The 22266-nt window shown below is 45.5% G+C and overlaps 1 protein-coding gene across 1 annotated transcript in view; it reads left to right on the top strand.

The window, feature by feature from the left end:
* Positions 1–22183, top strand: part of ERI3 (ERI1 exoribonuclease family member 3) — a 210253-nt gene extending 188070 nt beyond the window's left edge. Inside the window, exon 10 of the mRNA XM_035121856.2 lies at positions 19164–22183. Coding sequence (XP_034977747.2) covers positions 19164–19246 — 83 coding nt within the window. The 3' untranslated portion in view covers positions 19247–22183. The remainder of the gene's footprint in view (positions 1–19163) is intronic.
* Positions 22184–22266: the final 83 nt, after the last annotated feature.

Genomic DNA, 22266 nt, shown 5'->3' on the forward strand with positions numbered 1-22266 from the left:
GGAAAAGTAGTGAAGAAGAGTAAGTCCGAAAGGGCAGGTGAACATTCATGGGAGACCTTGCAAGTGGCTGAGACTGTGCTTAATGAAGATGCCTCACCAGCCTTGCCATTGTTAAAAACAGTCGTCAGGAAGCCCCAATGTGGGCTTGGTTGACAGAAATACAGCTCTTTGAGACTATTTTCCATTAGAACAGGATTGTGTTCAGGAGTTGTGTAAAATACCATCCCATAAAGAATTGCTAGGGCAAAAGGCCACTTCGAGCATGCATTAAAAGCTGCCTGTGGCCTCATGAGAGTTAGTGTGGTATAGTGACAGTCACTAGAGTGTTGGACTTAGACCAGGAAGGCTGAAGTTGAAATCCTTGCTCAGCTACAAAGCCTGCTATTTGATATTGGGCCTGTTTCCTGCCTCTCAGCCTAACCTAACTCACGTGACTTGCGTGATCATAGAAGGGAGGAGGAACCATATATTTCACCCTGAGCTACTTAGAGGAAGGACAGGATACAAATAAATACTGTATATTAATAGAGATAATGGCTGCATTTTGGGCCTGGCTTCCAGGATTTTTCCAAATCACGAAAGTGTTTATGAATCTTAAGGTAGATGCAGATAATAGCGTACTACAAAGCTGATGTACATTTATGATTTATTTTTATTTTATTAAACTATTTATAACCCACCGTACAGATATGGTGTATAGAACACGAAATAAAAAGCAAGCAGCCAAATCATAGAATAAAGAACAATGCATACAAAATTATATCATTTTAGAAACTGGTTTTCTTTAGTATCCAGTCACAACTGGAGGCTGTTACCACATCTCATCATTAGAAATGGCTGATGGTAGAATTTTCCTCCTCACATGCCTTGAAAGCACCTTTCTATATGAGCCCCAGAATTAGTTTGCAAGCTGTGACTTGGGCTGAATGATAGCCATACCATTACAGAGCTATACAAGACCCAAAAGTAATGTTATGCAATGCAGTCCTAGGCACACAAACACTTTAAGTTGCAAAAGAGAACAGCTTCTGACCCTCCAGATCAAAGCAAGGCAGGTGGAATCCGGCTGCAGAGCAGAAGGAGAGAAGGGAAGCAGGACTATTCCATCTGTTCTGCCGAGAGACCAGCAGCCTTTGGTGCTTTCCCAATCATCACTTAGCAGCAGCTGAACTGTTTCTATCACAGCTGATCATTATAAGAACTGTAACTTTCAGAACTGGGTTCTGAAACTGGGGTGGCTTTAAAAGAGGATTAGACAAATTAATGGAGGATAAGGCTGTCATTGACTACTAGTCATGATGGCTATGTTCCACCTCCACTGCTGGAGACAGTATGCTTCTGAATAACAGTTGCTGGGAATCACAAGAGGAGAGTATGCTGTTGTGCTCAGATCCTGCTTGTGAACTTCCCATAGGCCACTGTGAGAACAGGACGCTGGACTAGACGGGCCACTGGCTTGAATCCAGCAGGCTCTTCTTATCTTCTTATGCTTTAGATCAGGCATCCCCAAACTGCCACCCTCCAGATGTTTTGGCTTACAACTCCCACGATCCCTAGCTAACAGAACCAGTGGTCGGGGAAGATGGGAATTGTAGTCCAAAACATCTGGAGGGCCGAAGTTTGGGGGTGCCTGCTTTAGATTATAAACCTGAGGGCAGGGACTTTCGTCTTGATAAATAAGCTGCTCTGGGAGCCTTTTTGATTGAAGAGTGGGTTAAATGTGCAATAAATAACCTGTTTTTATATGTTTTTTTTGCTGTTGATGTTTTTATTGTTCGGTCATTTTGGGATGCTTCTTGGGAGGTGATTAATAAATAGGCCCAGCTTGACTGGACTGACTACTGGGTGCAAGATGTTGAGTAAATCCTAAGAACTTCAAATGCACACAAAAATCTGGAAGTTTGCTAAAAAGTTTAACAAATATAAATGTTGAGCAAGTGGAAGGGGTTATGTTGTCATGGGATGTTCTTTTTTTCTTTGGATGGTGGCCAGGGAGAAAGAAGGCTGATGAGGAATGCAGCTCTTAGGGTATAGCAAGGAAGCTACTCTTCAGGCCTGGTCAGGAAAGAAGGAAATGCTGAAGAAAAATGCCTTGGCTGTTGGACACTCATCTATGCACAGGTGTATCCTAGGGATCAAGCCAACAGTGACTGTTTTCATAACATAATCATAATTGTCATTAAGAGAAGCATGGGATGAATCATTGCTTTGTGACAGAGCACAATTCTTTTTGCATGTATAAGGTATCAGCTTCAATCTCTGGCATCTCAGGTACATCTCAGGTTGGGAGCAGAGGCCAGTACGGTAAATATTTATTGCCTTGGTGGCCAACCCAAAATTTGTTGGTGCCAAGAGTATCATCATCATCCTTCAGCGGGTGGGGCCTGGTCCTTGACCTCATGCTGGACTCCTGAAACATAGCACAAATCTGAGAGCATTCCCCTGCTTCCTTCTCCAGCTGGAAGTCTGGAGGTGGAGTTGCGGTGGAGCATTTTGCACAGTGTGAAAATAACCCCCTGCCCTCTCCATCTTGGAATTAGAGGTGAGAAGAGGCTTGCTTTGACTTTGTAGTTGCTGGGTGTTCAAAATGCATGGCAGGTGCAAACAAGCCCATGTGCCTCTACATCCCCTGCTTCATCACAGAGCTCTAGACAAGCGAAGTGGAAACAAGTCTACAGGCAACAATCATTTTGTGCCCTGTTAAGCCCCATTGTGCCTTGTTCCGGGTCCAAAAGGACCAACACATCAGTGATCGTGCCTAAAATGGTCACCGCCTGTACTTGTTTTGCCTCTGTACTTGGAATCCCTAGCAAGGCAGGGACAAGCCAACGCATCTCTTCCTTCTCCCTTCAGCATGAAAGCAGAGAATGCAGGTGGAAGTTTGTTTTGGCCTTGAGCTTATACTTTGCAAGCACATAGCCAGAACAAATCCCAGGCCTCAACCCAACTTTGGGGCTCGAGGGGGTCAGGAATCATCCACCCCCTTCCTACTTCCAGGTTGGGATTAAGACTTGGGCTTCTCTTTTTTACTAGAGCCTGGCTGTATGGCAAGAATGGTGAACAAGCCTGTGAACTCCTAGCTGGGAACAATCTTTTCCTGAAAGTATGGTAGATATTATGGGGCGAGGAGGGCCAATTGCACTGTCTAAAGCAGCTCCTTATAACCAGCACTAGAGCAGCTGCGGAAGCTGGATACCAGAATAATTTCTCATTGACCAGTGGAGAAAGAGGGACAAACATCTCTTGCTTTGCTGTTCCTGATAGCATGCACTGGGGCAGACATATCACCTGCAGTCTGGACTCCAGCTAGTGCCAGATTTCAGTATATACCTTACAGGTACATGATGGAAAACACTGATGTGCGGGGGTTTTTTTTTAGACATTTAAGATGCCAATACTTGACCACAGATGGTTTTGCATGTTTATTTGACTTCTGTTTAGTAAACTAAACTAAACAGTCTGTATTGTGTTAATATCCAAATTTTCTACCCTATTTCACTAGTAGACACACTATCCATTTAGGTCTTTTATCTTCTAAAATTCAGGAGAATTTATCCCCTTTTAAATCCACCATTTAAAACAATATGGTAATTTGCTGCTGGAGAGCAACTGTGGGATAGTGACTTTAACATGAGGTTTGGATTAGGGAAGCCCAAGATCAGATCTCTGCTCAGCCATGATGCTCACTAGGTGGCCTGGAACAAATCCCTTTCTTAGCTCAGCTTACCTCAGGAGGCCAAAACGCTTCTGAGCTCCATGAGCAGCAGGATAAACATGAAACTACATAGAACAGTAGATCATTTAGGCAATGTTATGACTGGTATGTATTTATACATCTTTTTTGAATGGCAACTGGATTTGAGCCTCACCAGCCTTCCACCTCATTGCATGCCAGGTTAACCGAGGCCACTAAATGGCAATCTAAACAATACTTTGGCTATTCTCCAAGAAGTTGCCTTTCTTTGGCACAGGCCAGTTGGGAAACCCTCAGCTCAGTTTCAAAGGAATTTACAAGTGATAAGGTCAGACCTCTGGCAAGGGCCAGGCCCCCCCTCCACACCCACAAAGTGGGGAGGGAGACATTGAAAAGTGATGGCACCACCCACAACTGAGTTCAGCCCCACCCACACTATGTGCCTTCCTCACTGAGCCTCAGGGATGATTTACACCAGGGGTGGCCAACTCCCAAGAGACTGCAATCTACTCACAGAGTTAAAAACTGGGGGATCAGGTCAAATTTGTTGAGCTTTTTTTTTAGGAAGGAGGAAAGCCTCATTTTGGGGGGTGCAGAAAAACATTGAGCTTTTTTAAGGGGGACCAAAGTTGTTAAGCTGCTTTGGGAAGAGCCAGTGATCTACCACAGGCATCCTGCGATCTACCGGTAGGTCACGATCTACCTATTGGACATGCCTGATTTACACCAAACATTTCAGCTGATAATAACCACTGGAAAGGACTGTCTACTTCTAACTTTTGTACATTGCTATCCATCCCTAGCCTGTAGTATAACATATGCTACCACAGGCTGAATTCAGCACAGATTAGGATTCTGGCAAGCCACCACTAATCTGTATTTAGAGTGGCTTGGATGGTGCCTTAAAACCTAAATTTAGCTCATTGTGTTGGATGCAGGCAAAATAGAGATATAGGTATATATTTACATGGATAAAAGTGGTGAGCCATTAGCATGGTCTAGCCCAGGTGTCCCCAAACTACGGCCCGGGGGCCGGATGCGGCCCAATTGGCCTGCCAATCCGGCCCGCGACGACCCCCGCCGCCGCCCGCTCTTATGGCGCACAGCGCAGCAGCGCTCTTCTGGGTCGGGAAAAAAGTGCCGAAAATCCTTTGTGCGCATGCGTATGGGCCTCTCCCGACCCGGAAGAGGTCATTTCTGGTGCACTTCCGGGTCGGGGGAGGCCCATATGCATGCGCACAACGGATTTTCGGCGCTTTTTCCACCCTGGAAGCGCGCCGCCGCGCCAGTAACCGCCCGTGCACATGCGCACGGGCGCGCACTCCCCCGCCCGCCGGCCCGCACAGGCGCGCACTCCCCCGTCCTCCGGCCCGTCGCGCGATCGGCGCGGTGGGAACCGGCCCAAACGCCGGTAAGTCTGGGGACCCCTGGTCTAGCCTTTTTCTGTGGCTGTAAATGAAGATGTGAATAATAATAATAATAATAATAATAATAATAATAATAATAATAATTTATTATTTATACCCCGCCCATCTGGCCGGGTTCCCCCAGCCACTCTGGGCGGCTTCCAAAAAAAACAACAGAAATTCTAAAATACAGAAATCCATCAAACATTAAAAGCTTCCCTAAACAGGGCTGCCTTGAGATGCCTTCTAAAGGTCTGGTAATTGTTCTCTTTGACCTCTAGTGGGAGGGCATTCCACAGGGTGGGTGCCACTACCGAGAAGGCCCTCTGCCTGGTTCCCTGTAACTTGGCTTCTCGTAATGAGGGAACCGCCAGAAGGCCCTCGGAGCTGGACCTCAGTGTCCGGGCAGAACGATGGGGGTGGAGACGCTCCTTCAGGTATACCGGACCGAGGCCGTTTAGGGCTTTAAAGGTCAACACCAACACTTTGAATTGTGCTCGGAAACGTACTGGGAGCCAATGTAGGTCTTTTAGGACCGGTGTTATGTGATCTCGGCGGCCGCTCCCAGTCACCAGTCTAGCTGCCGCATTCTGGATTAGTTGTAGTTTCCGGGTCACCTTCAAAGGTAGCCCCACGTAGAGCGCATTGCAGTAGTCCAAGCGAGAGATAACTAGAGCATGCACCACTCTGGAGAGACAGTCAGTGGGCAGGTAGGGACTCAGCCTGCGTACCAGATGGAGCTGATAAACAGCTGCCCTGGACACGGAGTTGACCTGTGCCTCCATGGACAGCTGTGAGTCTAAAATGACTCCCAGGCTGCGCACCTGGTCTTTCAGGGGCACAGTTACCCCATTCAGGACCAGGGAGTCCTCCACACCCGCCCGCCTCCTGTCCCCCACAAACAGTACTTCTGTCTTGTCAGGATTCAATCTCAATCTGTTAGCCGCCATCCATCCTCCAACCGCCTCCAAGCACTCACACAGGACCTTCACCGCCTTCACTGGTTCTGATTTAAAAGAGAGGTAGAGCTGGGTATCATCAGCATACTGATGGACACCCAGCCCAAACCCCCTGATGATCTCTCCCAGTGGCTGCATATAGATGTTAAAAAGCATGGGGGAGAGGACAGAACCCTGAGGCACCCCACAAGTGAGCGCCCAGGGGTCTGAACACTCATCCCCCACCACCACTTTCTGAACACGGCCCAGGAGGAAGGAGCGGAACCACTGCATGACAGTGCCCCCAGCTCCCAAGCCCTCTAGACGGTCCAGAAGGATGTTATGGTCGATGGTGTCAAAAGCCGCTGAGAGATCCAGCAGAACAAGGAAACAGCTCTTACCTTTGTCCCTAGCCCGCCGGAGATCATCGACCAGTGCGACCAAGGCAGTTTCAGTCCCATGATGAGGCCTGAATCCTGACTGGAAGGGATCCAAATGGTCCGCTTCTTCCAGGCGTGCCTGGAGTTGTTCCGCAACCACTCGCTCAATCACCTTGCCCAAGAATGGAAGATTTGAGACTGGGCGATAGTTGGCCATATTGGCCGGATCTAAAGATGGTTTTTTAAGAAGCGGTTTAATAACCGCCTCTTTCAGCGGGTCTGGGAAGGCTCCCTCATGGAGAGAAGCATTTACCAACCCGCGAAGCCCATCGCCCAGCCCTTCCTGGCTAGCTTTTATAAGCCAGGATGGGCAAGGATCAAGGAGACAGGTGGTTGGTTTCATTCGTCTAAGCAGCCTGTCCACATCCTCAGAGGTAACAATCACTGTCAGCCTCTTCATCTCTCAGCAGGGGACAACTTGTTTAGCCCAGAGCTGGGCATGATTTCTACCTGCTCAGTGATTCCTGGGATGTGAGTGTTCCCTTTGCATGCAGGACTCTCCCATGTTCTCAAGCAAAAATGGATATGTGACGGCCCCTCGGGTGGCTCTGTCTGCCCTTCATCCTGACAGATGGGAGCCTGGCATTTGCACCTTGAAGCAGAGAGCATGTTCCCCCTTCTCTCTGCCCAGCAGAGCAAAGCTCTGCTTTTAAAAATGCTGTTATTCTGCTGCCAGCAATTACGGCTAATGGATGGAGGGGTTGCAGGATGCTGACACAAGGGGAAATGTCTCCATTGTAACCTGCTGCCCCTTCCCTGCACGCTTCCCCCATTTCAGTTCTCGGGCATGCTGGCCCTTGAGGGCAGGCCATTGTTTGGGGTCTTTATGTACTGGAAAGGTGACATCCCATGGCAGGGGCCAGACAGGAAATGGAAATGAAGCATGTTGTGTATAGCAGACACAGATCCCTATATGGCCTGAGAACTTCTCACCTCCAGACTGGGCCTTTTGAATGCCATTGACTACCATACGGGTGATTTGTGAATTGAAGTTTCTCATTTCAGGGGCTAATAATCCAAGATCAAGCTCTAGTAACTTGTGTCTCATTCCTAAACCACTCAGGCCTAGCCTTCCACACAAAAACATGGACTCCTGTGTATGAGGGGAGTCTCACCTTTAGGCAACAGGTTAGAAGAAATTGTTATTCATTGAAGCATCAAAGCCCACCCCCCACTCTGTGTCCCAAAGCCCTGCCTTCAAACAATGAGTGGTTTATCCAGTGGCCGGTTGGGAAAAGTGCTAGGATGAAGTCAATATAAAACTAATTTTCTTTTCTTTGCGAAGAAATGAGGTGTGTGGCAGTAATGTAATTGCAGATAATGAGGTAAGTTATTCTTAATGTTCTGTCCATCTGTTGTCAGCACTATCTGAGATACCTGCCGGCAGTCCAAGGGACCTTCCCACTGTGACCATATTGAAGGTTTGGGGTGGAGAGAGAGAACACCCCAATTTAATTCTCACTTCTGGCTCGTTGTTGTCATTCTGTATTCTGGTGTATTGCGAATGTCTTGTGGGCTTGGAAGGAATTTTGTATTCCATTAGTTCATTAACTTCATCATCTTTTTAATTCAGTAAGTGCTATTTTTTTTTTACTAAACATGCTATTCTACTGTGAAACTCATAGCCACAGATTTCTGTTTGTGTAACACATGCGTAAACACATAAATAACTTGCATAGATAATACACATGCAGTGGCTGCATCTAGTTGGTGATTGAGGCTTTGAGAGCTAGGTGTGGTGTAATTTGGTCTGATTCATGCAAAGAAGCTGTCACACACAGTAGTGACTATTTAAAAAGTGTGGCTGTTCCATGTAGCAAGCAGTTCATTTCCCTCAAAGAGGTTTGTGATTAAAAGTGACAGGTCTACGTGACAATCAGCTTCACAGGAATGGCTTCTAAGATGCCCTGTTTTATGACTCAGGTTCCTCGCCTGTTTTCATGGCCATATTATGTGCAAAGGATTGTGCAGTATGGGTGTGACAGTGAGAACTATAGAGAAATTTAGTGTTTGTTTTGGGTCGCACTTGAAACTTTGGTATCTTTAGATTAGTATTTGGTTTTAACAAGCTTATTCCATATGCTCATTATCCCATCATCCTTAAAATAAATCCCCCCTTTTAAAATTTAAAGAACTTGGACACAAATAGGACAAACAGGCTAGATAAACTGGCTGACTTCAAGGGGTTCTGATCCTATGGTGGCAACAATCCTTCCCCAGCTTCTTATATTTTTGAAAGGGCACTGGCACTGTTGTGATCCCCTGTAACTAAAGACAATGCTGATTAAAATGCTGAGAACTTATTTGTGGATTGGCAGCAATGTAGTGCTTTTGCTTGAGACAGCAAGGGAGCTCGCTTGAGTTAGTTTTGCATCTGACCTGGAACTTGAACCAGGAGGGTGCCCTTGGTTAGAAATGATGCAAATATGACACATTATAATTTGAATAGAGTTTCTTAATCTGCTATATTTTATTCTGATTGCAGGTTTTGCAAAAGATTATTTAAAAGAAAAGTAGTAGAGAAAATTATAGGGAAAATACCACAAGGAGATGATATTATCCAAACTGTATCCTGCTTCAATATTCCCCTTGCCCTGGCTGCCTTTTAAATCACAATACATCAAACTTATCAGAAATGTGACAAATTCAATGTTGTCTAAGAAAAATGTATTTAAAAAAGCAAGTGCAATTCTGCGAGGAGTGTGCATTTACAGGAAAGACAGAAAGATGTGTCATGGGACAATGAGGAACCAAACTGAAATGAGATGTGGCAAAACTGTTAGTGTGGATCCTACCCAAGTTCTCCATCTTTTGCAAAACTGATAGGGTTGTTTTGAGAATAACTGAAACAATATGTATTGTAAAACATTATGTATGCTAAGCTTTAATCTAGTACCTTACATTTGCATATTCATGCACCCTGTTTTATTTTTCAGAGGGACATATTAGTATGCAGGACAGTAGCCTAAAATTACTACATTTGTGGTTAATAATAAAGCATCAGAAAGCAGAGAGGATATTGGGGTGGGGAGAAGGGGACAAGTGTTTCCCATGAGACCAGTCTTCTTTACTTCATGCAGCTGTGTCCCCACATTGACACAGGTGCCTTTTAGTGATTTCGTTACTTTGTAAATAATGAGGACTAGAAACATGTTGCTTTAAAGCACTTCTATTTTTATTCTTGCTTTCTTGCATTTTTATTCTTGTTGCTTTCTGTTTTGTATTCAATATAAGATGTCAAAAAGTGGAACCAAATCAGACACAACCAAATAATATCTAATATCATTAATATGGCTTAAAGGAAGCTAGTGTTCATGCAGTTGTGAAGAATCCCAGGACTGTCTATCTGTGATAAAGGGATGGGGCAGTCGTGACAGTTTTAGACCTCCTAACTACTGTTTCTACAAGGAATTGAAATAATAGAAATCAGCTGTGCTTGCTTCTGAGTAAACAAGTGTAGGTAAAGCTGGGGCATATGCTGTCTTTGACTGGTTCATCTCGGGGGGAGAAGCTCCTGAACCTTGAAGAACCTGCCTCATCCTACAAGAGGCATTGGTCTAAGAAAAATGTGCTCTGCCCTAACTTGCCTTTCCTTTTTGCCCTGGAAGTCTGCAGGAGTTGCCAATGGATGCTGAAAAGGCTTTGTTTAAGTCAGGAGATAATGCTTGACTAAATCCAGAAAGTATCTGTCTTTCCTGTTGTAACCAGTCCACTCTGACCTGTGATACGTTAGGGATGCTCTTGAGAAAAACCTGAGAGAAAGCTGGCCCATGGAAGGGGTGATGGGGCTGAGACCGATGTGAGTGAGGTGCGAGGCACAGGTGCAAGCCACCCATGGACAGCGGGGGCATCTTGGTGCTCTCTCAACAATACAGCCATCATCCGGCAGCTCATCGGTCACAGAGTGATGGATTTCAGTCTGGCGCTGGTTGTTAGCAAACTGGGAGGCAGCAAGGTTAGGACTTACGGGTATGATGACAAGACAGAAAACATCCTTATTTCCAGTTGCATTGGCAGAGTTGTGAGATACTGTGACAGTGGGTGACGGCGCACAGGTTGTTTGGGCAGACCCTTTCGTTGGGTAACAAAGGCAAATAAAGGGAAGCCAGAGGCAAGGCAGGCAGCCCAATGAATGTCCTCCCCCACCACCCCCAGTGCCGAGAGCTGTTGTACAAAGAGAGCAGTGATATTATTCATTAACAGGAATCTGCCATTCCAGCAGTGACAAATGGCCTCTCGCTGCCTCTGCATCAGCTCCTGTACAGACCATAAAGCATGGGGACAGCTTAAATATGGACCTGCTCAGTGCAGGCCATTGGGTGATCCGTCTTGGTGGCTATAATGCAGGTGCAGCCAGCTTCACTCCAAATGAGCACATTTCCCAAGGCTGGGCACATAGACCAGTTAGTTCCAGCATCTCATTGGGATTTCATGAGGGACTGTTTCAGCATCTCTAGCCTCGCTGTCCCTACTGTGCAGGGTCATCTGTTGCACGCACTTCACATTTGGGCCTGTGTCTGCATCTGCTGGGGCCAGAATTTAAACTCTCATTTACACAAGGGCAGGGCAGGCTTTAGCCTTTTGGCCATGTAAACTATAAAGACTAAGTTGTTGCCCTGTCCCCACCCTTGGCCAACTCATCTTTTTGTTTTTCACACACTGCTCAGAGGTTCACCTTTTCTGAAATTCTAGGAGTGTCTCTCATTTCCCCCTCTTCCTTTTCCTCAGGGGGCTGGGACCTTAGATAATCAACTCTTAAGACCACCAGATTTTGTTTGTTTTTTCCTTAGCAGAGCTTTGGTCCTTCTTTGGGGGCTGCCATCACTGCTATGCTACCGTTTGCAAACATTTTTCTTTTTGGAGGGGTGCAGATGGGAGGATTCACTGCGTTCAAATGGGGAATTGGGTTGCCTAAAACAAATGGTCCACTTTGAGAGACAGCACCGCACTCTAGGCAGAGTAACCCTGGGTTGACCCCATCCATATGCACCCCTAAATCAATTGCATCTTATTATTACAATATCAATATACAATATTCCAACAATAACAACATTGATTTTCTAGCCAGAGACTGCACCTCAGCCTGTTTTAAAGAGGAGGGAGTAAATAGCAGCCCTCATTAAAAATCTATAGATTGCCCCCTCCCACCAGCCTCCTTCCCCTCCCAAAAAGAGAAAAAGCAGTTTATATTCATTAGAGCTATTGAATATAAAGTAATATGTTTGTGTTGGACATTGGGGTAATGTGATAATCTGTCCGCATATCAGAGAGAAATCCACTTAGCAGCGCTGTCAGCTTGACAAGAAAAATGGGCCCATAAAGCTGGCAAATACATTGCGGGGAAAGAGCTAAGCATGTGCGTTTTGTGTGTTTGGGAGCCATTCTGTGCCAGTGGGCAGGCCTACAAAGGGAGCATTTGTTAGTTCCGAACAAATGTGTGGCATTCTCAGCTGGGGAGATGGGATGGTTGTATATTTAGGAGTGAAGGTGCTCAGTTGTGTAGGTCTCTGTCTTTATGGTTGTGGATGTTCCCCACATGGCAGGCCTTCCTTTTTATGGCTCTTACACAGATTCAGCTAAGATTGTTGTAGTGCCAGGATGGCCTCTCCCTGCCTTCTGCTTAAAGCAACCAGGTTCACCCACCTGGTGCAAATGCAGCAGGCACTGTGTGACTCTCTCAGGGTGTTGGATGGTAGTGGAAGAATTCAGCACCGGTCCAACTTAGTTGTGGAAGGAATTTAGGATACAGTGATATGCAAAGGATATCTTTTTAGGAGAACTTTCTCAAAGTCTTTAATTTTTTTCCAAGGAAGTATTAAAAGTACAGGAAAGAGGAATGTTCAGAAATCCTTCAACCCACCATGCAAAGGATGAGCACAAGCAACAAAGTCATTCAAATTGGGGTGAGACAATATACCCTGCAAGAGCAAACTGAACCAGGTCTGGCTATAGTGCAGGGATTCCACAGCTAGACACGAGAGGGTCAAATTGTGTGGCTTTCCCTGCATTGAAGAGCTGGTCCAAATGTAGACAGCCTGGCATCTGTGTCCACCCTTGAAATGAATTGAGTGTCAGCAAAGCACCCAATGCTGCATGTTCAGTGGCCTCCTATTCTTGTTGCCATTTTTGTAGAAAATACTCTTTCAAGGTAACGACGAGGAGATTTAGGAGATTTCATATGGCTAATAATTCCCCAAACAGCCATCTGACGGTGTTGTTTTAAAAGCCGCTTAGTTTTTTGCTTTGGAGTTTATGAAAATCTCCCGCACTAATATCCCGGGAGCCAGCCTATAATTGTGTTATTAAATCAATCGGAGCGGATTACATTGTAAAATCAATAAGCGGCTGTAATTGCATATTAGAAAGTTGTTCGGCTGTTGTTGATTTTTTTGTACACGGATAATTGTAATAAGCGTGTTTACCTTCGTGCTGATTTGAAGTCAGTCTTGCTAAATGACTTGTGGCAAGTGAGCTTTGCAATGGCTTGTTAGGAGCCACCTGTACCAAGTGTCTGAAACATACCTGGCATAGTCTGGTTTAAGATAGAGGGGGAAGGCTGGCAGCTTGGCTTTCTTTGCACTAGCCACAACCAAATGGCACAGGATGTGGTCATGACCAGAGTAAATTTGCCCAGAAAGAATAGCCCACAGATGGCAAGAACATAATTGAGAACAGTCACGCTGGGTCAGGCAAATGGCTTGCCTGGGTTTACCTAGCTTAGTATCCTGAATCTTCCTGCAAAGGAAACTTGTTTCACATATCCATGTGCGTTATATAGTAGCTTCTCACTTGATGACCTGTCGCTCCCAGACAAATTTGTGAATTGCCTACATTGAAAACTTTTTAAATGGGAGATGTAGGGCAATATGAAAGCTCTGGTTGTAGCATTTGATCTGTGGGGACTGTTTCACACATGCAAGTTGCAATATGATGTCAGAAATCAAAGAACTTGATGTGTGAGTATTCAAATTAATTCTGGATCTTTTAGTAGAAATGTGTAGCAGAACGTTACCCACATTGGGGTACTTCCAGTTGATCGCTTCTAGCTACTGGAGACCTAATATAATCTGTATGGAGATCTGTCTATTGCCCATCTTTGGTGATCTCATTCAGACTGCCACCTGTACTAGGATGCTATGCATAATAATTACTATAGTAATTAGTGTAATGCATTCCAGGTGTTTAGAACTCTTCCTGTACAGTATCTCAATAATCTTTACAACAGCCCTATGAATTAGACCAGTATAGTTATCACCATATTGCAGAAGAGGGTTCGCGGCTAAGATAAGAGAATCTTAAGGCAGACTTCCTCTGCCTTGGATCCTCAGGTGTTTTCTCCTGCCTTGGGTGCTCAGGTATTGGATGGCAACCCCAGTATGGACAGTGGTGGGGATCAAAGTTCAACAACATTTGATGTAGAAAGGTCAGTATGGATTCAGTCAAGGGGCATACAGAGAGAGAGAAGAGAATATAAACTGAAGATGGTCCAAAGGGGAGCAACCAAAACAGTGAGCTTTGGAAGCAAGAATCCCCCTCCCCAGATGTTTTCATTGTGTGTACCCACTGAGGAAATTACGAGTGGCTGAGCAGGTGTAGGTCAGTTTAGGCCAACTATAGAGGATAAGAAATGAACATCTGGAAAGAGGGCCTGCAGTATCCCCGTTAACAGGCACTGGAGGCGTGAAAGAGCAGGTTCCAGAGTGTATATGAAAGAGGAAGCCCCACTGTAGACAAGCAGTAGTCTGAGACTCTTGATGTTTCTATCTACTCAGATAAGGAGATCTCTCAAGAGAAGATGGAACATACGGAGCCTACAGAACCAGGTCCATGTTTCTGTTCCACTAAGTCATAGTGGTTCCTCAGTTTTGCCTATACAGTAATTGTAAACAAAGTTTTTACCAGAGTCCATTGTTTAGGGGTTTTTTTTGCCCCTTTGAAAATCTTTTCACATATCAAGAGAGACCACTGGTGGTGGTCTGCTTTCCCCCATAGATTCCAAGAAGATGAACCCCTCAAAGATACCCTCCACAATTCCCAACAACACAGGTTTCTTTAGGTGGAAATCAATGAGATGTTTTCAAGGGCAGAGAGGAATCGGAGCTCTTCAGGTAGAAAAACATACTGCAAGAATGTTGAACACCACCATGGATTTGATAAGTCATTAGACTTTGTACAGGGCAGAGAAGTTATGGGAGCTAATGTCCAGCAGATAATCAGACATTTTGTACATCTAGAAGTGGATCTATTTGCTTTGTATTCCAGACATTAAGTAGAGACATACTTTGCCAGATAGCTGTACTAGGAAGCAGCTAATGCTCAGGTGTGCACCTGGCCAAACTTCTATTTTTATGCCTTTATGCCCTTCCTTCTGATCAGAAGAGTACTATTGAAGATCAATAAGTTTGGTGAAAGTGATACTACCGGTAGTAGTGACTTGTTGCAGATATGGCCAATCCCTGTTTTGAATGTGTTCTGGCTGAGCATGGGTGAGACGTGAAGCTGATGGATGTTTCCCCACCCAATTCTTTTTGGGGCGTGCCTCAGACTCATAGCCAGAGCAAATTATGTGTTGAGGAGGCCAAAAATAGCCTACAGCTTCAACTGTAGGCTATTTGACTTCTTGTAGCTACACACCACATAACATGTTCCATTGCAATCTATCTTACTCTCTAGGGTACTCTTACAGAAGGGTATCATAGCCCTTCTGAATTTTTTCTGCAATCCTATCCTCACTTACCTAGATGTAAGCCTCACTGAATTCAATAGGACTTACTTCTGAGTAGACAATGGTAAGGATTGCATTGCAAATGGGCAAACTCTGCTCATTATATAAGATCCCTTGCCCCCTCCCATTTCTGTAGTCACACTGCTGCTTCTTTGCAGCTGTTACCAACCTGACTAATTTATGCACCTTTGTGTATGCCGATTTCCATTTTTTTTAAACACAGAATTTTCATCTTCTAGTTTCTTTTGATAAAAAAAATCTTGGTTTTGTTTGCCTAGCTGTGTAAACTCCCAATGCAGTTGAACAGCAGAATGCCATCTGTTTCCCCCCAGTTGTGCTACCAGCATTCAATAGGTTAAGCAGGGGGGAGGTAGATGGGGGGCTCTTTCGTGTATCTGTTGACACCCTCCCCAAATACTCAAGCCCCTGCACTTTGGGGCCAAGACAGGTTGGGTGGCAGCTTCCTGCTCCATTCGGCCCCTGGCGTTCATTCCTCAGTCGGTGTGCCTGTCTCCTAGACAGTGAAATATGGCCACAATTAGCCCGGATACAGTTCAATTATGATAAACAGCGCTTGCACCCTTTAAGCCGTGATTAAAAGGCCTCCCCCCTTTGATAGAGAGACCTAATTTCACATTATTATCGCTGCCGCTTGATTATAAAGCACTCCCTGGATTTACAGTTAAGAGACGGATGTGGAGGCGCTGCTTTATCATTTACACATCAGTAATGATGCAGCTGTCCTTCTGCCACAACATCCATTTACTAGCAGGGGTGTGTGTGTGTGTGTGTGTTCTGCCTCCCTCCCCCCGTCAGAGTGGCAGCGCCACCCCATGTCATCCAGGCCCTGCCTGCCACATGCAAGTGGGCAAAGTCACCCTTACGGTAACAGCGTGATGAATGGGCGCACACTAATGAAATGGAGACATCAAGGCGTGGGGCGAGGAAGAAAGAGTGCTGATGGGAGGCAGCGGAGCTGTCCCGAGTCGGAGGGGAGCGGGAAGAAGGATCGCCTCGCCACCGTGTGCTGTCAAGGGAGAAATTACACATTTACTCTTGCTTTTTCTTAAGGAGACGGCCACCATAGATCAAAACATGGATTTACAAGCCAATTTTCAACATGAAATATAGACACCAGGAATCAATTTAAGGCTTGCTTCTATTTTAGCAAACTCTGCTTGCGTTTAGTCCCAGGTAAATAATGTGAGCCAGCCCAACCCTGCTTCCCTGTTAGTTCAGAAGAGAATGGAGCTTGCTCTACTTACCGGTCCATCCTTCTGTCATCCTTCCAATATAAAAGATGAGGAAAGGTGCAAGAGCTGGACTGGAACTAGTGGGGCCTGTGATGAAAGTCCACACCAAAAGTGTGCAGGAAAGCTACATTGATAGCTGTTGCCCTAATCAAGGCGTTTTATTTAGTGTGTCATGCAATACAGAACCTAGAACCTAGAAAATCTGAAATGGAACTTTTAAAGCATGTTTCTGTCCCTCATTGGTGGTTTTTAAAAAGAAAGAAATGCGACCAGTTTCTGTTAATGCTTCAGGATGAAAAAATAGATGAGTGGTGTTGCCAGGAGTTTTATCTTCTATTTCAAACATTTAGATAATGTGAGGGGTGATGTCCCCTTCACAGCTTCCTTTCATGTCTCCAAACCTCTGCCCCCTTTGTTGTGTCAAAAAAATACTAATTCTGTTGATTTGCAATTTTTCATTTTGTATAAATTAGATAAATGGGCATTTTGCAGGGAAATGTACTTAAATCATCATCAAAATCTTTTGCACACCTAATTCAAGATATCTTGGTAGTACAGTAACACAGCTGAGTCCATGGAGCTGAGCCCTTTTCTTCTTCTTTACTGTTTCGATGGAGTCGCTCTAATGCTGGGACTGCCAACTTGGCCCCTGTGGGCCCCACAGCACCCACAAAGCCTTCCTTCTCCCTCCCCAATGCCCGATGCCTGTGGGTGGTGAGGATGGTGACCCCCGTGAATATTTGTTTTGTTTAGGTTGGGCGGGTATTGAAATGGTGGGCACTCCCTTTGCTTGTGGATAGCCTTTTCTGAACGTGCGGGTGGGTGGATTGCTCAAGCATGCTCTGTGTGTGATTGAGAAAGGTGCAGATGGGGAGAGGTGTATGTTTGGGGGAGATGGGGGTATATATGAATGTGGTGAGGGAGAGAAGGAAAGATGCACTTGGCCCGAGAGATGGGGGAAGATATGCTTGCAATGAGAGATGTGTGCGTCTGTACGTGTATGGTGAATATGTGAATGTGATGCGTGTGCATGTGCAAGAGTGTGGTGTGGCCACCCTGTATATTTTTCCTGGTCCTGGGGAATGCTCCCTATTGTTATTAGCAACAGTATCACACAGAGGGGGTAAATATCAGAACCAGCAGGACATAGCTCACTTCCCATGGGGTTGTCTTGGGGGTGGGGAAAGCAGCAATAACTATGCTCTAGTTTTGTGTTAGGCCATGCTCCCACAGCAGCCATTTTGTGGCTGGCACCCATAGCACTTCCTCAGAATTTGAAATGTGGACATTTTGCCCACTGGGCCCTCCTCTAATGAGTGTTATTAGATCCCTCCACAGGTATGGGAAGTGTTATTGTAGTGGAGCACAACCATTGTATGGTGTTTGTCCTCTCTGTTTTGTGGTCAACCTGGCATTTAAGACTAGCAACTAAGATATGCATGCTAGAAATCAGCAGGGCCACCTGGTGTTACAGAATGTGTTTTTTCCCCAATAGGATGTGCCCCTGCTCACAAAACTGAAATTATTCAAGCGGTCAACATAACTCCCAAAGCTGTACTGCCATACAAAACTGCTCCTTGTTCATTTCTCGTTGAAGTGAGAAATGTCAAACTTCTTTTAACTATATATTTTGTGTTCTCATATTATCTGTATGTATTTTTATGAGATATGCAATGAAAAATTTCCTTAAAATAATAAATCAAGGCTAGACCTAGCCTCAATTATATCATATCAGGATTACCACATGCCACCACATTATTCCTGTTTCAAAGAGGAAGTAGTTGTTCCACTTGAATTGATACAAAAATGAGTAGCTGGTATATTGCAGCCTTGCTCTAAAACAGTGGTCTTATATTTTTCAAGAGCTGGGACCTACTGGAAACTCCCAGAGCTCATGCAGTAAAAGGATGCAGTCTAGGCTAGTTGGAGGGGGGCTGTAAAATTGAATTAAACCATACCCCACTTTATTGGAAATGGCAGAATGTACTATGAAGATCTACTTGCCATAATCAGGAAGCTTAAGTAGGGCTGAGACAAAGGGCTGGTCCACACTTCAGTTTTCCAAGAGGCTTTCTGCTTGTCCCATGCTTTTTAGGCACAGCTCTGAGCAGTATTCCATTTGCCTTGCCTCTTTTCCCCAGGAAAACCCACTCTTTACCTCTGAATCAAAGCAAACATCAACATGCCAAAATCCTGACTGGCCTTTGCTCCAATTCAGTGGTAAAGAGCGGGTTTTCCCAGGGGAAAGTGGTGGGACAAGCAGAAGTGTGGACGAGCCCAGAGACAAGAAGCACATTCCATGCAGCTGCACTGCCAGTACTACCACAGCACATCTAGGGTGTGGATGAATCATAGAGGTGTTTGCATGCATGCATGCTTATGGGCACATATGTTTGTGAGAGGTCAGCATTTATGTGTGGATTGTTGTATGCCTATAAGCAGTGCTTTTTTCTGGGGGTACTCAAGGATATGCAGTACCGACACCTTTTTCCTAGAAGCAAAGCACTGCCTATAAGAATGGGGTATGTGTGTGATCCTTTTTTCCAAGCATTTTCATACCTGTCCAATTCAACATTGTTTTATTGATGTTTTAATATGCTGTAAACCGCTTTGAGATTTTTCTTTAAAATATAAAGTGGTTTAGAAATGAAATAAATAAGAAGAATAACATGACCGTTCTCACGTGCTTTCTTCCTCTGACTGGCAGATGACTGCAAGAACATTGCCAACATCATGAAGACACTGGCTCACAGAGGGTTCATCTTCAAGCAGACCTCCAAGCCCTTTTGATCTCTGGGGCCGGCCAGACAGGGCTGCATGCGGCCGGCTCCTGCTACCTGGGCGTGATGGGCTGGAGCATTCGAACGACAGAAAGAGGACAGAGGAACGAGCAACCCCACGACTCCGTCAGTTTTGCTGTTCTGCCAGTAGAGGCTGTATATATGGAACTGGAATCTCTGTGTAGGCCTGACGTGACTCCCTCTCTGGGGCCGGCTGCCTGCCCGGCCTGGCCCAGCCTGCAGCCCCCTAGGGCGCTTGCTCCACATGGTTAGAGACGTAGATTGTTTTCCCTTTTGTTGGCTTCCGATTTCCATTGGCATCTTTCTCTCTCTCTCTGCTCATATTTGCGCCTGTAGCAAGACCGTGGCGCCATGTTTGGGGCACTCGCCCTTATTACTTTTGAGTCCAATATCGCAACAACCGCGGTCAAGCCCCCCTCCCCTTTTCCTGTGTGAATCTGTTACTGTGTCTCCTGCGTGTCAGCTAAATATTGACTGAGCAGCATCCAGAGAGCCCCCCCCCCTCTTCGGCAGGCTTCTTCCCTCCTTCCCTTCTGTTTTGAATAAACACTAACCCTCTGATTCCTTCTGTATGTGATCTGAGGAAGCTCGGCTCTTTCTGTTCAAGGTAAAGTGCCTGTATTCCCTGCCCACCAAGAGCAACCTATCTCCCTGGGGCTTCATTCAGCAGGGGTTATCGTAGGCAGGAGCATCCTGGCTGATGCTCACCGCCATGTCCTGCATTTCTTGAACCCTGTGATCCCTTGCTCATGCCTCTTCAGAACTTGGGGAACCCTACTGTGCATCCAACCTGCACTTGCGCATGGCCCCCCTATGGAGCATGCAGTCCATTGCAGGCAGTGGACGTGCCCATTTCTGCTAGCCCAGCAGGGAGCTGTGTTCCCATTAACCAGCAGGGATCTGCAAATTGATTGACATCTGTGTTACTGCCCCTTTCCTCACCTGACTTCCTCCTCCTCCTACAACGGCTGCAACTGACTTGTTGCTTTGAGAGGTGTGGCCTATTCTTCCTATCCTATTCCCATCACCTTGGTCCAGTGTGGGAAGATGGAAATAAATAATGAATCGCCCTCTCCCAGCTCAGTATTTTCCTGAAACCTTCTGCCCTAGCTTTTGCTGAATGGATCCCCAGATGGATAGGCTCCAGCTGCCACCTACATGGGAGCCACACCAAGAGTCAGGCTGTGAGCTGATACAGGCACTGGGCCTTACCGGTAAATAATGCATGGTGTGTGGATGTTCCAGCTGAACCCAACCTGACCTCCTCATTGGCTCGTTATTCCCATCCTTGCTGTAAATGTGCCACATGAATAAAGTTTGGGGGAAAGGAACCTGGCTCCTTGTATGCTGTAAGGGAGTGGGGCCGGGGGGGAGGCTTTATCTGAAATATGCTGCTAAGTAAACTCCTTTTCCCAATACCTCTTCAACTGTCCATGCAATCTGGCAGTAACTGCACAGATGTTTCTCCCATCCTTAAATGGATTTGCGTTCTGGGATTGTTTTGTGACACAAGTATCATGTACCTTCATGAGAGAAAATCACCCACATATTCCCACCTGTAGCCAAAACAAAAGCTGTTTCCTTATTAGTTCTTCCCCAGGAAAGTATCTTGAGAATAGGTCATACTTTCCTTCACAATAGGAAGGGGTGGGAAACAGCCAGCCCACAGCCCTAATCAGACCTCAGGTCATTTTGTCCAAATCACACTCACCTACCTCACACCTGACGTAATGTGTTGCCAGGGAAAGATGCGGCTGCAAAGGAAGAAGCAGGAACCTTAAAGTTTGATCCTACTTCTTCCTTAGCAAGTGGAGCTTATATTTGGCACCTTTTAGATTTGGTGCTTCCAAGGAGAGCTGAGTTTTGCTCAAATTGGTATTTGCACCCACTGCCAATCAGTAGGCACCATTAAAATGTTTTCATACCATCTGTTTAACATTACTGAAGGACCCCTCAATGAAAGGAGGATCCCGAAGAAGCCAAATATTTACATCTCATCACCTTAGCCCACTGCACCATCAAGGATGCTTAGCACACAAAGTGCATAGGCTGCTCAGGCCACAGGAGCACAAGAGAACACTTTGGCTCATGCACCCTCCCCAATTTGCAGGTAGAAGTGGTGCTCAAAGAGGGTAATACTCAGGTCTAGACACTGGCCCCTGTTGAAGTTTATATGGTTTCCCATCCTTTTCTCTCCGTTAGCTATGACAATATACCATGTAAAAAAGAGCAAAGCCTGGAGCTACATGTTTAAAAAATCATGACTCATTTTATAGAAGTCAAATAAACTTGAACACAGAAGGCCAATGAATAATTACCAAATGTTTGTTTAGTGCTACATGACCTAAGATGGCTTATGCACCAATGTGAACTATCTTTTATGATTTAGAAAACAATGACAAATGGGAGATTGAAAACAAAGCAAGCTGCTTGGAGAACATACTAATTGACTCCATAGCTTAAGACAAAGCCCCAAATAAATCACTATCCCCTTTCAGTGTTGGTCTCTGCTCTTTCCCCTCCCATTGCAGCAGTGAAAAGTTTGGGGGTCTGTTGCAGTTAGGCCACACCTCTCTTTATGGCACCACTGCAGAAGGTAATTGCCTTATCAACCCCTTGTCTATGTCTGCCATGCCTTTCCATCCACATGACCATTCATGCAGTAGGGGTTGAAATGAGAACATACTAGATACAACCAGCAGAGTCAGCAAAGCCTGTGTCCTCCACCACCCACTGAAGCCTTGTAGGCCAGTCCATCTCACTTTGGGAGGTTTGTCCTCCAAGCACTAGAGAATATAACTGAGCCTTTCCCACCTCAGGTTAGGGACTTGAGATCAAAGGTCATAGGGATTTTAATGGCTCCCTCTGTGTAATCACCTGATCAGTTTTATTGATTCAGTGTCGATGGAGTCGTCTAATTAGTTTTCTATGAAAACGAAGAACTTGGCCTTTGACCTTTCTTTCTTCCAGCAAGAATGTAAATCAAAGGGCGTTGTCATGCACTATCGA

The sequence above is a fragment of the Zootoca vivipara genome, chromosome 7, assembly GCF_963506605.1.
Source record: "Zootoca vivipara chromosome 7, rZooViv1.1, whole genome shotgun sequence".
Taxonomy (NCBI): domain Eukaryota; kingdom Metazoa; phylum Chordata; class Lepidosauria; order Squamata; family Lacertidae; genus Zootoca; species Zootoca vivipara.